The sequence below is a fragment of the Xyrauchen texanus genome, chromosome 40 (assembly GCF_025860055.1).
Source record: "Xyrauchen texanus isolate HMW12.3.18 chromosome 40, RBS_HiC_50CHRs, whole genome shotgun sequence".
Lineage (NCBI taxonomy): Eukaryota > Metazoa > Chordata > Actinopteri > Cypriniformes > Catostomidae > Xyrauchen > Xyrauchen texanus.
This window is the reverse complement of record NC_068315.1, coordinates 34681880-34699879: the sequence shown is the minus strand read 5'-3', so window position 1 is coordinate 34699879 and position 18000 is coordinate 34681880. Positions and strand designations below refer to the sequence as shown.

The following is an 18000-nucleotide window of genomic DNA, read 5'->3' as shown; positions in this document are numbered from 1 at the left end:
AATCATCAAATGTTCCTTCTAACTGATCTACATAAAATACACACCACATACATTGTTTGCTTTGCATTTACATGTTTAACATTTCTTCATTTAGCAGATGCTTTAATCCAAATATAATAATAATAATAATAATAATAATATAGCAAAAAAAAAAAGGTTGTTAATGTTACTTGTTTTTATAACAATATATTTCAAAGAAAATATATTGATATACTCTTCTTTACATTTTTATTTCATAACACATTTCTATTAAAGTGAATTGAGCATGAATATTTAAGGAAATTGAATAAAATGTAAATTGTATTAATTAAATTTGGTTAAAGATTACATAATTCAATTTTATGGAAATTTCTTGTTAATTTAAATGTGTAAATCTTAAAAATAAGCTTATAAATATGAATATAAATATTGGCTTTAGTATATAAATAGTGTTTTTCTGGTGCATTGTCACCACACTGTATCTACATTACTTTAATACAAAGTGATTTACCTACAGTGTATTATGATATTGGAAATGTATTATATTGCCCAAGATTTTTTTTTATACATTTTATAAAATTTGAAAGTTCAAATTTAATATATATATATATATATATATATATAGAAATTCGCTGGAAACATATATTTGCAAATATATAAATACCTTTGACAAAATACATTTACAGTATATTATGTTACAATGATCTCATATCATCCCCAAACGATGCCTTTAGTTATTTCTTTTGGTTATAATAATATATAATGAAGACACTTTATCTTCAGCAGATCAGTGTTCAACAGTTTATTGTTGTGTCTGTTGATACTGTGATATTGTTGAATGACGCTATTGTTTGTTTTGAAATGTTCTCTTCCGGAGTGCATACAGTGTCCATATATAAATACAAACTTTTGCATAAAGCTACAAATGGCCAACAAACGTAGAGTAGATGAATGTAACTTTGAGATGAGAAGAAACAGAGTCCTACAGTCAAGCAAGCAACACTCTCCTTGGCTTTGCCATATTTGTCCACAAGGTAAACAAAACTATGGCCAAAATTACTGGACGTAATTCACCTCATTCCAAAGCGTGCAAACCCTATTTTGGCTCAGGAGCGAATGGTGACACCCGAAGCTCTCCATACTCCTGTTTTCACTTTCACCAGCACTCTCTTTCCCTGCCAAACCTGAAGTTTGAGCTAAAGTTAGCACACACAGCCCGTATATAAGACCCCACAAGGGCACTACAAACATGTCAGTCACATCAGCGTGGTCTACACTTCTCCTCTTTGACCAACCCAAAAAACCTTGAGAGATGGTGAGTGTTTCTCAGGAGACTTTCCTAAAAAAATGTAAACTCCATTCTTGATAGATAGATAGATAGATAGAGATAGATAGATAGATAGATAGATAGATAGATAGATAGATAGATAGATAGATAGATAGATAGATAGATACATTTCATGATAAATCAGGGAGATAGAATCACTGTAAGATTCAGTTATTGCTACTGCGCTCACTAACACACCACTATGTTCATAGATATAAATTTGGCAAGGGAAGGAAATTGAGGTGTACTAGACATGCTTCCTTGAAAGCATTTGATATAGAGAGCTCAGCGTATCATTTCCTCAATGACCAACCCACAAACCAAACAAGACAAAAAACTTGTCTTTCTAAGTTCTCTGTAATCTGCAACAGGCACGATAGATTGTCATTGAAAAAATAGGCCAAAATAGTATTTGATGATGTTTATTGCTGTGGAATATTGAGCAGTGTTTTGTTTTAGGCAATCTGTTCATCAATGCAGCTCAGTACAAGTGTGCATATTCAGCTCATTTAAGGATGATGTTGATGCGTGTGTTTACTGTCTATAGGCACCCAAGAAAGCCAAGAGGAGGCAGCAGGCAGAGGGCGGCAGCTCCAATGTGTTCTCCATGTTTGAGCAGAGCCAAATCCAGGAATACAAGGAGGTTTGCTGCTTTCACAATGTTCTACATCACTGTGACACAAACGTATTACATTTCTGGAAAATGTTAGAAAATTAACACTTTTTTGCCTTTTGTAATATAAATTCAATGTATTTGCATGTATTCATTTATTTAATTAGCATATGTATTTCAAACCATTTTAGCTACACGAATAGGCAAAGTGAAGGAAATATTATTTAAAGGAATATTCTGGGTTTAATACAAGTGAAGCTAAATCAACAGCATTTGTGGCATAATGTTGAATACCACAAAAATAAATTTTGACTCGATATCTTTATAAAATCAAAAATGGAGGTTACAGTGAGGCACTTACAATGGAAGTCAATGGGGAGAATTTTTTTTATGGTTTAAAAGCAGAAATGTGAAACTTATAATTTTATAAAAGCCCTTACATTAATTCTTCTGTTAAAACTTGTGTATCATTTGAGCTGTACATTTGTTTATATCAGTGTTTTTGCGGCAGACTACTACATTAATAGGATTACACCATCATGTGTAAAATTTACAACAAAGTAGTCAAATTGGATATAACTTTAAACATAAAATGTTAGTAACACTCATATTGTTTACATCTTGTGGCTAAACTTTTGAAGCCGTGAGTATTTTAACGTTTATGGATTGGCCCCCATTCACTTCCATTTTAAGTGCCTCACTGGAACCCACATTTTTGCTGTTTTGAAGAAGAAATGGAGAATTGAGTCAAAATTATTTTATGTTGTAATCAACATCATGCCACAAATGCTGTTGATCTTAACTTGTATTCAGCCCGGAATATTCCTTTAAGCAATAATCAAATTTGGTACTGGAATATAAAATTAGCTTCCTATATACATTTTAAAATGCCAAATTAAAGCCATAAAAAGCCAGCAATAAAGAAAAACCTAATGGGATGGATGTTAGTTACCCTTTCATTTTAATTAGACTAGTCATTAAAGTTGAAGCAATGCATGTTAGACATCATATCATGGTCAGGAGTTTGTAAAAATGTTTGACATTTTTATTATTTGTATTATTATTTTACAATTTTCTGAGAATTTTTTAAAGGTAGTTTTTACAGTTCTATATAAAATTAGAATGAGCATGAAAAACATGAGAAAATTTCCGATTTCAGGTATGTTGTCAGATTACACAACTGGAATACTTTACAAAATTTCATTAAACCAGTGACAGCAGGTGAACTACACGTTTGACGACATACAAGTTCTTAAAACAACTTGCCATGTCGAGAAATCCTAAAATATTTTCTTTTAAATTCAAAGAAATTTAAAATTAAATGTGAAACACAGATTTTTATTGTTAATAATAATAATAAGCTTTAATAAGGGCTGTAAAAGTTTTGTTTATTGTTAGTTCATGTTAACTAATATAATTAACTATCGTTAACAAATATAACTTTATTGTCAAGTGTCACAGATAATTCTGGAATTATCAAACAGAAATAATTGTGCAACATGTTGTAATTTACACTGAATTTGGGGTAGTGGTATGAAGAGGGTCAGAAACATAAGTCGTTAGGGTTGTAATCGTAACCGATCCCCTCTTTAAATATCCCCCAAGTCTTGTAGTACATTCTGTGACCATTTTAACATCTCAGAAACACAAGTGGCCAGCAGCTGCCAAGACACTTCTGGCTCTCAGATGTCATCTCCAGTTTCAGGGGCGTTCTGCAGAAGAACTGTAAGACGTGATGCCCGAAACCAAAACACATTTCATTTGCGCAGAGATGTCTTGTGTGTCTTTGGGGACTTCCGATACAATTAACAGTCACTTAAATAAGTCACACCTTAATGTCTCTAGTCACTTATATCTCAATGATATTTTGAAGTTCATAGCTGCACTCCGCACCCCATTAAATTAAGATATAAACATGATTGATGTCTGCTCTGCTCATAATGCAACATGAATTGGCATTAATGGGTTTTCCCTTTCCAAAACAAACAGGCTTTCACAATCATTGACCAGAACAGGGACGGTATTATCAGCAAGGACGATCTGAGAGACGTGCTGGCCTCCATGGGTCAGTTGAACGTGAAGAATGAGGAGCTGGAAGCCATGGTCAAAGAGGCCAGCGGCCCCATCAACTTCACCGTCTTCCTCACCATGTTTGGCGAGAAGCTGAAGGGTAAGATTAACTTTATTTATTCTTGCAGTCACACACATTTTCATCTTTACGTAGCATTAACATCTTATCAAACATGAACAATATTAACATTGAAAGATCTCCCCAAACTCTTCTTTCAGGTGCTGATCCTGAGGACGTTATTGTGAGCGCTTTCAAAGTCCTGGATCCTGAGGCTACCGGCGCCATCAAGAAGGAATTGTAAGTGTCTTGTGCCCATTTGCAACAAACCCCTAAATTAATCATTTCAAGGATACTCTGAGTGAATAATGGGTTACATGAGTATTTCCCATTTGCTGCTCTAGTGTTCCCTTAAGCATTGTCCCTACAAAGTTCTTACCAAGGTTTTTCCTTAAAAAAATGTAGGGACCAATATAAATAATTAGTCAAAATAAAATGCTTGGGGTTTGTTGTAGAAGGAGCTCGGCTGAAAAGCCAATTTTGCTGCATTGTTATATAAATCAGAGCATGGCGCGAGGATGTAACATTGGCCATTTAGATTAAAGTATAAAAAGTGTATTTATTATGCATTAAATACATGTCATTAATAAACACAAAGCGAACTGAATCAAAATGACTTTTTAATCTCACTATAATAGCCTGATTTTGCTGCATTGTGACATAAATAATGAATTATGGTATATGTTTTTTTATACATGTAACTTAAAATGTTCACTATTTGGCAAGTATTGCATGTAAATTATTTGTGCTGTTATAATCACATATCAATGATTTATAATGCATATGTTATCAGCCATTAATGAACCCTTTAACAAAGGGAATACCAATGCAAAGTGTTACCCACTTAAATTATTTTTTATTGTTTTGAGCAATGTTGATTTACATTTCAGCCTCCACAGAAAATCCCCTAACAACTGCCCCTTGTGGTAATGGGCAATTTTGATTGAATTATGTATTTATTTAAAATCTTTTCTAGCCTAGAGGAGCTCCTGACCACCCAGTGCGACAGGTTTACCGCTGAGGAGGTTAGTTGTTGTTGAATGATTCTACCTTTGTTGTTTAATAAACCAATTTTTTGAGATCCTCTGAATTATTATTTTTATTTTTTTCTCTAGATGACCAACCTCTGGGCTGCCTTCCCTCCAGATGTGGCTGGCAACGTAGACTACAAGAACATCTGCTACGTCATCACACACGGAGAGGAGAAAGAGGAGGAATAAAATCACTCTGTCTACCATCATTCATCTCTACCTCATTACCACCTCACCAACTGTCATTACTGCCGCTTCACGGCGCACCCGCATTCTCGTTCTTCCCACAGTCCATCTGATCTTTTTAAGAAAGACTTAAATGCTAAACTGGAGGACCGTTGGAGTTTGGGTAGTCTAAATGTGAGCTGCATGGAGCACATGGGATTATATTGAAATAAACTAATCAAAAATAATCAAATCACAATAAATCCGTTCTCTCTGCCAGTACATTTCCGTTAAAAAAATCTAAATATAAAAAAAGAAGGGGAGATATTAAAAGAGAAGGTATGCCTCTATAATAGAGCATCGCTTTCTCTCTCCATACCTCCCACTTGTTTTCTTGGAGAGACAGAAGGAAGCAAGGAAGGAAGAAAGAAAGTAACGAAGAAAGAAACAAAGAAAGAAACAAAGGAAGGAAGGTTGTTGAGAATAGGGAAAAGACACAGAGGAAGACAAGTAGAGGATGAGAAAAAGAAACAAAAGAAAATTTTTTAGTTTTTACTTTTCCTAGCTTGTTACTCTTCCATTCTGAAGATTCTTGATTCGTGTCTCTGTTCCAAACCACCTGTAACTCAAAAGTCAAATAAAAACCTTTCATATTCCTTGTGTCTGTACTTGTCCATGGGTCATAAGCAAGGAGGTCTACGATACCTGGAGAGAGCTATCTGTTAGCCTTAAAATTCATCTTAATGGTATTTGCTCGGCTGGTGTAGGACCCCCCAGAAGTAAATGATTTGAGATTTGCCATTTTTGCTTAGCCACATAGCCACTCAGTTCTGCTGCCAATCACCTGAGCTGTAAATGCCATGTGACTAATCACTGTGGAGCCACATGTGCATGTCACTATAACAACTTTGATTGGCTGACGTCAACACAACAATTTAATAGAATAAAATATTTGCAACTTATATATTGCTCGCAAACCTTTTAATTTTGTCAGAATATATAGATAATTTTTAATCGTTGAATCAATGAAGAAAAATGCTTTTTGGCAACAGAATGGTGTCGTTACAGCAACTCCAACAGGTGCTAACTGCTCATGCTAAATCTTGATGCCTTGTTAGAAAGTCCTATAATCATCTCTTATCAGGACCAGCATAATGGGAGGCAATAGAGCTAAACTGAGTTTTTGCACCTCTTTGTTTGTAACAAAATCACTAACCATATCAAATTAAATAAAAGTCCTTGATTCACATTCATGATTTTATGATCCGTTATAAACAGTACACTGCATGCCCAATTATTAGGCAAATTGTATTCTTCAGGATTCACTTTATTGTTGAACAAATTCAATCCAAAATTTTATTGAACCTCAGACCTGAATGTTTAATAAAGTAAAAGTGAGTTTTGTCTTTCTCAAGGGGAATATATAAGTGTGCACAATTATTAGGTAACTAAATTACAAAAATAATTTCTCCCAACTCAATTGTTTATTCTCAATTTTTAGAGTAGGTGTAACACAAAATGACAATTAAATAACATTCCCCTTCTGTCACTCACTCGACGTTGTGTGGATTGTAGTGACACAAGGGGCTTCGTGAAGCTGAAGACCCACAGTGGTGGGCAGTCGTGTCAGTGCTCTGATTCCTACAGGGAAAGCTGAAGGGGTGGCTGTCCCCCTCCACCTTAGGGAAGCACGACCTGATCATCAGGTTTCTAAGAGGCGCCTAATACCGTTGCGAGATTCTACAATCTCTGGTTTGAGTCGGATGACTGACCGGGTATACCGCTAGCGATATAGGTTCCAGTTATCACGGTAACCCCCTGTGAAGTATTTTCCGCAGTACGGTCCCTGTGTCAGGCAGACCCGCATCTCCCTTGGGCAGTCCCCTCTGCCCCGGTCGTCGTGTTTGTAGAACTCCTCCCTGATTAGACAGGACCTACCACTGCGCCACTTCCATGTGTGGCGTAACAGGCCCACGTGACGTATCTGAAGCATTTTCACCTCCCCAGCCTGGGCAAGATGTGGTCTTCGCTGGGTCTATTTCCCCTGAAAGAATAGAACTGGAAAAGAATGCCTTCCCCGATACGTGTTATAGCTAGATGGCCCCAGCCGCATCTAAAACTCTATGAGGAGAAACATAGAGAGAGCTCCCATGCTTGTCACTTCGCTTGTTCCCACCCCTCAAGGGAAATCCTTGGTCAGATGCTGGGAACCTATTAAAAACAATATGATGTCTTAGTGGGGCATTGGGGAAGGTTACATGTAGTCTCAATGGCACACAAGGCAAGAGTGATAATGAAGTAGCTCCGAGATCATTACATTGAAATAAACTTATGCTTATCATTGTTTTTCAGTATACCATAGCAACATGTGAAAAACTTATCTACAAATACTGAAGCAGCAAACTTTGCAAAACAAAAAATGTATGTCACTGCCAATACTTTTGGCCCGGCTGTATTCAGGCCCTTTGCTAAAACACTTGAAATTTAGCTCAGGTGCAACCCATTTCTCTGGATCATCTTTGAGATGTTTCTACCCTTTGATTTGCGTCCACCTGTGGCAAAATTTAATTAATTGGAAATGATTTAAAAAGGCACACACCTGTCTATATAAGGTCTAATAGCTGAAAATGCATATCAGAGCAAAAACTGCCTGCAGAGCTCAGAGAAAGGATTGTCACAGATCTGGGGAATGCTACAAAACATTCTGCTGCATTGAAGCTTCCCAACAGCACAGTGGCCTCCATAATTCTTTTTCTATTTAATTTTTTTATTTTCTCCACTTTTTCTCCTCAATTTGGAATGCCACATGCGCTCTAAGTCCTCATGTTGGCAATGTGACTCGCCTCAATCCGGGTGGCAGAGGACGAATCTCAGTTGCCTCCCCGTCTGAGACCATCAATCCGAACATCTTATCACGTGGCTTGTGGAGATATCACATGGAGACATAGCATGTGTGAAGGCTTCACGCTATACTCCTCGGCATTCACGCACAACTCACCACACACCCCACTGAGAGCGAACCACATTATTACGACCACGAGGAGGTTACCCCATGTGACTCTACCCTCCCTAGCAACCGGGCCGATTTGGTTGCTTAGGAACCTGGATGGAGTCACTCCGCACACCCTGGCACACCTCGCGACTCCAGGGGGTGGTAGTCAGTGTCAATACTCGCTGAGGTACCCAGGCACCCCCCCCCCCCCCCTCCTTTTTTTATACATTTGCAAAGTTATCACAAATCTGTTTTTTGCTTTGTCATTATGGGGTATGGAGTCTGGTCATTCCCACAAAATTATCCAGGAAGTAGCTCTGCAATCCGATGGCCACTGTAATATGCATTATGGGTAAAAACCTTTAACTTGGACTCTTTTAAACTTCAAAATATGCACATTTGATAGCTGAATTTAAATATACTTGATAAAACACGACATAATGTGGCACCAATGGATGATAAAACTATCAGACATGTAGCCGTGTGAGTAAATTATGATCTGGACAAGTCATTGTCATATTCAGGTTATAAAAATAAATGTTGTTTTTTTTTTTGTTGTTGTTTGTTTAACTAATTTTTCCTTTAACTACACAGAAATATGTGCTATGGCTTGTACTTGTCTTGGAGAGATGTTATGTACACTACCGGTCAAAGGTTTTGAAACACTCATTCTTTTATAAAAAATTTAAAAAAATTCACAGTTTATAAGGTCTTTAGGTAGGTCTTTAGGTTACTTTATTGGTACCCGTAGGTAAACTAGTTTTACAGTCTGAGAGGCAGCACATCCTTACAACTTTGTTGACCACAACATAGCATGCAACATACAAAACATTAAAACATATAAAAACAGGTAGGAACAGAAAACAGTAGTACATGACCAGATTGCTTATGCGTTTTGTGCAAATAATTTTACCGTTTGTTTAACAGAGTGATTGCCGCTGGTACAAAACTGTTTTTAAATCATGTGGTTCTGCAACCAGGAACTTTTAGCCTCTGTCCAGAGGGGAGATACTGGAATTCCCTATTCAGAGGATGTAGGCTATCTTTTTTGATAGCCATAGCTAGCCGCTGTAACTGCAACATGCAGAGATGCGGGGTGCAGCTGGGGCTCCCCAGTCAGCTTACTTGACCATTTTACAATTTGGTTTAGGCGATTCTTTTGCTTGGCTGAGACACAACCAAACCATGCCACTAGGGAGAAAGATATGATGGTTTCAATAAAAGCATGATAAAATAAAGTCATCATAGTCATGTCTACATTAAAATGGTACAATTTTCTCAAACAGTATAGACATTGTTGTCCTTTTTTACAGACAGCCTCACAATTCTCCTGGAAATTGAATTTAGACTCAATAATTGTCACTAGGTATCTATAGGATTGTACTTGATCCACTAGTTGACCATTTATAGTTATAGCCTCAAATCCTGGAGTTTTTCCAAAATCAATGTACATATCCTTCGTTTTGGATATGTTCAATTGAAGGTGCGACTCCTCACACCATTGGACAAAGTCTTCAATTATTGGACCATGGCCTCTATCATTTTTATGGAGCAGACTTACTATGACGGAGTCGTCCGCATATTTAATAATGGTCCTATTTACATATTTGCTCTGACACATGTTTATATATAAAATGAACAGAAGGAGTGAAAGTACACACCCCTGTGGTTAACCTGTAGAAGAGCAAAGCTGACCAGACAGAGCTCAATTCACCTTTACTCTCTGTGTTCTGTTTGTTAAAAAATCCAAAATCCAACCAACAAGATTAGGACAAAAATCATATTGCTCAATAAGACGGTTGGCTAAAATATATGGTTGAATTGTATTAAAAGCAGATGAAAAATCGATAAAAAGAATTTGTGCATGGGACCCACTTCCCTCAAGATGTTTGAGGAGCAAATGAAGCAGAGTGAGAGTGGCATCTTCTACACCCCTGTGTGGCTTGTAGGCAAATTTCATGGGATCTAATGCATGTTCAGTTATCCTTCAAATATCTGGCCTTATCAATTTTTCAACATTTTTCATTAAAATTGAAGTGTGAGCAACAGGTCTAAATTCATTTCGAGTTTTAGAACTACTGCATTTTGGAACTGGGACCACTACCGCATCCTTCCAAATTTTTGGTACATGTTGCGTTGGCAGGGATTTATTAAAAATATATTGAAATATGTGACTCAGCTCTCTTGTACATGTTTTGATCACACGCCCACAAATGTTATCAGGTCCATGACTTTTATTAATCTTTGTCCTACTAAAGACATTTTCAACATCTTTATATGTGATGTTGAAATGTTGATTATCCTTGAGTTTGTGTTGGAGTCCTTGGACCTCCTGGCTGAAATCATACTTATCATAATAGTATAGAATAATAGTAAAGTCATCAAAAATATGTTATAACATAAATGGAACTATGGGAATTATGTTGTGACTAAACAAAATCCAAATCTGTGTTATATTTTAGTATCTTCAAAGTAGTCCCCCTTTGTCTAGAATTACAGACATGTACTCTTGACATTTTCTCAAGCAACTTCTTGAGGAATCACCCTGAGATGCTTTTTAAACAGTATTGAAGGAGTTCCCATCTGTGTTGGGCACTTATTGACTGCTTTTCTTAATTATTTAGTCATCCATTTCAAAAACGTATTATTTATTTAGTTTTATTAAATTTTTGTTTTATAATTAAATAAATTAATATGGTGGCACAATTATATTTTTGTCTACAAAACTAATTTCAAACATTTAAGCATACGCCTTCAGATCAAAAGATTTTTAAGATCATGAACACATTTCAGTCAAGTGTTTCAAAACTTTTCACAGGTACTGTATGTGTAGCTGCCTGTTTCTTTGAGCAATTTTTACATTCCCATTTCAAACACTGATAACTGCTAATGATAAGAAACTTGCTTACATTTTGTTAGATCAAGCATTGGAACAAGGTTTATGGGGGAGAACAGACACCCAACAGAGAGACAAGTCCATCACTAGTAAGTATCAACTGCAGTACTATATAAGATATTAGTCATCATCATCATCATCATCATCATCAATCCTTTATTTAATTTTCAGGAGAACATTAAGGGAAAGACCCTCATGACCCTCAGACATGTTATAACAGTGTAAACACAGCTGCAGTTCATATATTTATTTGATGGTTGGTTTGATTATGTTGTACCAATTGGCAATATTTTTTAGCTTTAACTGTGTTTACCTTGCTATGATACATATGTGAAAAGTGTAAATTGTTGCAAATCCACATCTTCCTTCTTTTGGTCGTTCACATTTTTCTGACAGGGGTGCTAGGTGCATGGTTAAATTGGTAAACATTTAATATCTAACACTCTCAAAGCTGACAGTACTCTGTATTCACATTACCAGATTGCCTCATAATGCCAAAGGTTGGTACCAACAATTTAAATAAAGTTTGTTTAAACTTGTTTAAAGGAATGGTAAATGAAATCCTAATTTTTAAGGACTTTTCAGTGAGTTTAAGGACTTTACCCCCTGATGCCCCAAGGATCCAGCTGATTACTGGCAATTTATAGAGGACTGTTCTTTATCTACGTTGATAACTGCGTTGCACTGTCACTTCTGTTACAGATGAATTGATTTATTCTGTGTTATGTTTTGATTTTAGTTATTAATACATTGTATAGTTAAGATTCTGAATTAAAAGACAGTGTAATGTTTGTTAGTTTGTAATATTAGAACTATACGGAGCCCCCAGGGGTCAGGAGAATTTTGTAAACACAAAGACTGCTAGTCAAGTTTGAGATGATTTGAATCTGTTATTTTGTCTTCCAATATAAAACTGGTATTTTACAATCTTTATTATGTGTTAACTCTTAATTGAAGGTGTTTGATCATAATAATTTTTACAGTGCAGGATTAGTGTACTTTGTCCACCACTGGAGTATTGGCAAGGTGTTTGACAGCACACTGAAGGACACTGCATTACTTCAGACAACCCAGCAAGGAGGTTGGAAGCTTGGTTGAGAGCAGTAGATAAATCAGGACTGCCTGGAAAATTCAATGCCTGGATATATCAGAATGGCATTTTACCATGACTCTTCTAGCCCCTAATAGTGTATGAGGTCCCACTGACCACTGTTGAAGGCTTTGAGAGAAGAATAAGCAGCTTCCAACGTAGGTGGCTAGGCCTACCTCGAAGCCTATCCAGCATTGCCTTGTACGAGAGGAAAAACAAACACCAGCTCCCCTTAAGCAGTCTGACGGAGGAATTCATGGTCACCCATGCAAGGGAGTACTGCTATACAGAGACTCTAGCAACACCAAGGTGTACAGAGCAGGCATTGAGGTGAGGATTGTGAGGAAGTGGAGGGCACAGCAGGCAGTCGACCAGGCTGAATCATGGTTGAGGCATGCAGACCTGGTTGGATCTGTGGCAGTGGGATGAGCCCGGCTGGGTGGCTTTACCAGACCTTTCTACGGTGAAGCCCGGCGGAAAGCGAGGCATCAGTTGGTGCAGAAGTAGGTGCGAGCAGGGGTGGAGGAAGATCACTTGGGTAGGATGGCGGAGATGTGGCAGCAGGACGCGTGAACAAGATGGGAGCAAACACTGGACTGGAAGATCTCTTGGTCAGAGCTCTGGAGGGCCGAACCATATCAGATAAATTTCCTGGTCCAGTTAGTCTACGATGATCTGCCCAGCGCATCAAACCGCTTCTGCTGGGGCTTGGCAGAAACACCATTATACCAACTGTGCCACAAAAAGGGATCCCAGTGGCACATATTGAGCTGCTGCCCAAAGGCCGCCAGGCGCTACTGCTGGTATCATGACCAGGTCCTAGGGGGATAAACTGATGCCATCTGCGTAGGGATATAAAGTAATAAGCAGAACCCCCCAGTGAAGAAGTGCATCACCTTCATCAGGGAGAAACCCCATACACAGCCAAGAACAGCAGGTGGACACCTTGCAACAGCAGGAGACTAGCAGCTTCTGGTCAACCTATGAAGACAGCTCAGATTCCCAAATACCAGACATGACAGACATGGTCCTGATGACTGAATGAGCACCCCAATAGGATGGATACACAGGTAATGACCCAAGCTATGAAATTATCGACTATGAGTGCAGTTTGTCTGCAAAGTCTGCAAAAACCCACATGGTCTGAAGATCTACCAGGCCAAAATGAAATTGCTTGACAGGGAAGCAAGTGGTGCAACGTACAGGTCTAGTATATGGTGAGATGCAGGAGGAGCCAGGCCTGGAGTCACCCCACAGTGCCTAGAACCTCAGAACACCATCTGTCTTTCCCCAAGTCAGGCACTCAGAACACTGTTGGGTCAAGTGGCCTTCTGCCAGCAAGGTAAAAGAGTGCAAAAGTTTGATGAGGACGTGGAGGCCATCCTTGATGCCACAACAAGAGGCAATGCAAATCAGAAACGTCTGGCCATGTGTACCATTATTAACATCATTGTATCTGAAAGGTTTGGCATAAAGGAGCAAGAGGTGAGCAGACGTTCAGTGGTGCCAATCGCCAGGAGTTGAAGATCTTCCAGCTAAAGCAGGAGCTGAAATCATTGAGTTGGCAGTATAAAGAGTCAAGTGAGGAAGACAAGGCTGCCTTGGCAGAGTTCCAGAACATCGTCAGGTGGAAGCTCATCACCCTCCATCGGGCTGAGTGGCACAGAAGGAAGGGCAGTGAGAGGAAACGGACTGCCTTAATTTCAAACCGCTTTACATTTACCAGGAAACTACTTGGCCAAAAATGAAGCAGTCATATTGCCTGTGACAAAGAGGAGGTTGATAAGCATCTTGGAAACATCTAAAGTAACAATGCAAAGGATCATGACCTGGGGCACTGTAGGGCCTTGATAACACCACCAAAACCCACCACACAATTTGATGGTAAGGAGCCCACATTTAGGGAGAGATCCAAGATGTTGTCAGAGCTGCTAGATCCTGCTCTGCACTGGGTCCCAGTGGAGTACAGTACCTGGTCTACAAGAGGTGTCCCAGCCTATTGTACCGACTGTGGTGCTTGCTCAAGCTCATCTGGAGGTTGGGTAAGGAGGCCCAGCAGTGAAGAAAGGCTGAAGGGGTCTGGATTCCAAAGGAGGAGAATGCAGGTACCATCAAGCAGTTTCGAATTATCTCACTCCTCAGCGTGGAGGGCAAAATATTTTTCAGATCTGTCGCCAACATTTTTCAGTGAGTTCCTCCTGAATAATTCTTATATAGACGATATAGAAGAGTCCCAAATGTGCTGGGATGCATTGTGCACAAGGGGGCAGTTACCCAGCTGATCCGTGAGGCAAAGGAAAAATGGCTAAAATCTTCTGGCTAGACCTCACCAATGCCTACAGGTCCATCCCACACAAGCTGGTGGAGACTTCACTAGTTCATGTTTCAGGAAAGATCAGGGACCTCATTCTGGACTATTACAACATTTTTAGTCTGAGAGTCAATTCTGGAACACAACAAACTCCAGGGCAGAGGTGTATGTCAGAACTAACATTCATATACAGCAGAGGAGGCTTTGGAACTGTTTAATGAGACATGTTGTTTTTATCCAAAGTAATTGACATTAAACCCATCACAGGGACGGTCCCCATGGAGCAATCTGAGGTTAGAATGCCTAGTTCACAGCAAGATCACAATGATGATACATTAACACTTCGTACCACTACAATTATGCCTCACAACTCTGAACAAAAAATATAGCTAAAAAAGAGTTATATAGAAATATAGTGGAATTTGGCAATATAACACACATATGGTTTTCATTTTACAAGTTTTATAACATTTATGTTTTTGCAAATAAACACATTTCATATTTTACCCCCAAACATGGAAATTGCCCACATTTCTGTTATACAGGCTTTTTTTACACTGTCACCCAAAAGTCCTGCTTCATTTTCAATGTTTTGTAACTCTTCAGAATTTAATAAAATATATGTCATTAAAATATGAGTAATTAAAAAAAAATTAATTACTAATTAAATTATCAATACAGTTAATGTTCCTAGAGAAAGAAGTAGTTAAATAAAGCATAAGCATCTAGATGTCACCTGGCTCTTTTTTGACCCACACATGCAGTTAAGAGGGGTAAAGTTGCCTATATATTCTAGAGATTTTTTTTTTTAATAAAGCTGTTTACTGGGGCCTGGGTAGCTCAGTGAGTAAAGACGCTGACTACCACCCCTGGAATTGCAAGTTAGAATCCAGGGCGTGCTGAGTGACTCCAGCCAGGTCTCCTAAGCAACCAAATTGGCCAGGTTGCTAGGGAGGGTAGTTCCATGGAGTAACCTCCTAGTGGTCACTATAATGTGGTTCTCGCTCTCAGTGGGGCGTGTGGTGAGTTGTTTGTGGATGCTGCAGAAAATAGCCTCCACAAGCGCTCCACAATAGCCTCCAAGATCGCTACGTCTCCATGGTAACGCGCTCAACAAGCCATGTGATAAGATGCACGGATTGACGCTCACACACGGAGGCAACTGTGATTCGTTCTCCGTCACTTGGACTGAGGCGAGTTGCTAAGCCACCACGAGGATTTAGAGCACATTGGGAATTAAGCATTCCAAACTGGGCAGAACAATAAATAAAGCTGTTTACTGGGGATATGAAGACATGAGCTTGTAAAGCTGCTTGACAAAATACAAACAAAAATGACGACTATTGTAGAGTGCCTACAAACAGAAATCGATTGAGTAATAATAAAAACCAATAAGCAAGAAAAAATATGAGGAAAAAGTTCAATGGAAAAAAGATGAAGAGGAAAAATAAGATTGACTTCATTTTCCACTGAGTGATCATGTTCAAGTATAAAGGGGCATCCACACTGACAGCGACCTGAAGTCATTCATTTTAAATGAGTTTTGATTTCAATCGACACGGGCAATACAGATTAGGACAAGGTGACTACAGTAATACAGAACTCATTGAGCATGTTGGGTGTAATTTTAGCCTTCAAAGCTAGTCAAAGTACTTCTGCTGTCATTAGGTAGTGATAGATTTAGAATATTTCAACGTAATATGAATAAAATGTTTCCGTGATTGCATAGACTTAGTTAAACTTGAAATATTTAGCAATTTTGACATTCCTAGTTAGAACTCTATAGAAATGTGCACTAGATCAGGGGTTTTCAAACTGGGCTCTGCGAAAAAGTTGTAGATAAAAAAAAAAAAACATCTTAAAACATTTGATAAAATTATTCCTGCTTTTGAGAACAGATTATACTTGTGTTTGATCTTTTGTTCACATTTAGCTTACTCCAGAGGCGGCGGCAGCTGATTTTGCCGGGGCTTCAGCCCAGAATGTTTTGAGTGTAGCCCCGAATGTATTTTGAAAAGTTGACTGACAAATATGAAACCGGACAAAAGCCTATGTAAACCTCCGAAATCATAAGTTGCCTTATTTCCTTGTGCTTTGGCTTTGCACATACTGCATACAGCCTGTAAAAATAGACATAGGCATAATCTAGCCTATAGAATAAGTTCCTTTGCTGTCGGTAGCCTATGGGCGACTCTGTTTCTTCCTCTCTGTTGCAGCAGGTAGGGGAGGAGCTTGCACAGTCGTTGACATCAACTAACGTTACTTAGTGGCGAGTTAACAGCAGTTAGCAGGAAAGACAGCAAAAATTAAGCAAATGAGGCTTTGGGGATTTCCCCGAAAGAAGTCAGTGGGTAAGAATTCACATTTGTTTTTGTCCTTAAAGTCTAAAGATCATCATTTAGCAGGCTTTCACCCACAGTAGTCTAAACCTCAAGAGGTCCACTACCTGTTGTAGCACCTAGCCTCCTCGTTTGGACTGACGCAACTTGATAGCTCCTTGTTAGCGCATTTGCCTGTCACGCCGGCCACCGTAGTTCGAGTCCCGTTTGGAGTGTACTTTCCTTGTTTATCAGGTGTTATTTTCTCTAAGGATAACCAATAAGCATTAGCATAAAATGTATGTGTGACTTGTTTTGTGATATTAGTTTGTAGTAAATATACACCTTGATTTGATTAATTGGTTTTGTAGAGTGTAGCAAAGATGAGCAACAGACTGAGGAGCAGCAGCAGCAGCTGTGCCAGAATCAGGCATGGAAACTGGGAACAATTAATCAGTCACTTTACTTTAGAGAAAGTTAAAAGTGAAACATTGTTTATCCCAATGCTCCTAATGAAAGGATTTTGATAGATGAATTATTCTCATAGAGATGATGAGAATTATATACAGTTCGATGCCATAGTGTGTCAATGAACTTAGACTAAAGTCATTCATGTATTGCTTAAACTTAGGATCTTATACATCATTTTGACTATTTATGTCAAAAAATATAAATTATTTATATTAAATATTTTTTTACCTCACTTTACTCACTATAATATAACTCATTTGTGAAGACTTTATGGTAATGTACATGAAAATTCAAGAATCATGATAGATCTTAGGGCAATCCCACTGATCTGCTCTTCCCAATACATTTTCTTCAATGGTATTGATCTACAATTTGACATATGTAGCACTTGATGAATTAGTTGTTTGAAGCTGATTTGCAATAAGTTATGTGCTGTATCTGTTCTTTTGCATCACAGATGATTCGAGGAGGAGAGAGAATGAGTTAGTCGAGGATAGTACTAGAGTGGAAGATTTAGGAACTGTAGAAACAGGCCCAGCCAGAGCAAAACTCAAAGAATACCCTCTCACCCGCTTTGGACTACAGAGAAGTGGTTGCTAGTGTGAAAATAAAATTGCCTGGGCTAAGCCCCGGATGTCCTTCAATGCTGGAAACGCCTCTGGCTTACTCACTGGAGGTT

General features: G+C 38.4%; 1 protein-coding gene across 1 annotated transcript; it reads left to right on the top strand.

The window, feature by feature from the left end:
- Window positions 1-1223: 1223 nt before the first annotated feature.
- LOC127633119 (myosin regulatory light chain 2, skeletal muscle) lies at window positions 1224-5899 on the top strand. The gene is made up of 6 exons (XM_052111997.1): window positions 1224-1294; window positions 1854-1949; window positions 3909-4089; window positions 4209-4287; window positions 5024-5072; window positions 5163-5899. Exons 1-6 carry the CDS (start codon window positions 1292-1294, stop codon window positions 5265-5267), a joined length of 513 nt encoding a protein of 170 aa, XP_051967957.1. The 5' UTR covers window positions 1224-1291; the 3' UTR covers window positions 5268-5899.
- Window positions 5900-18000: the final 12101 nt, after the last annotated feature.

Excerpts from the sequence above, each read along its gene's own strand:
- LOC127633119 (XM_052111997.1), top strand. Across the intron at positions 1,950-3,908 it reads AAATCCAGGAATACAAGGAG|GCTTTCACAATCATTGACCA; the intron begins GTTTGCTGCTTT and ends CAAAACAAACAG. Across the intron at positions 4,090-4,208 it reads GTTTGGCGAGAAGCTGAAGG|GTGCTGATCCTGAGGACGTT; the intron begins GTAAGATTAACT and ends CTCTTCTTTCAG.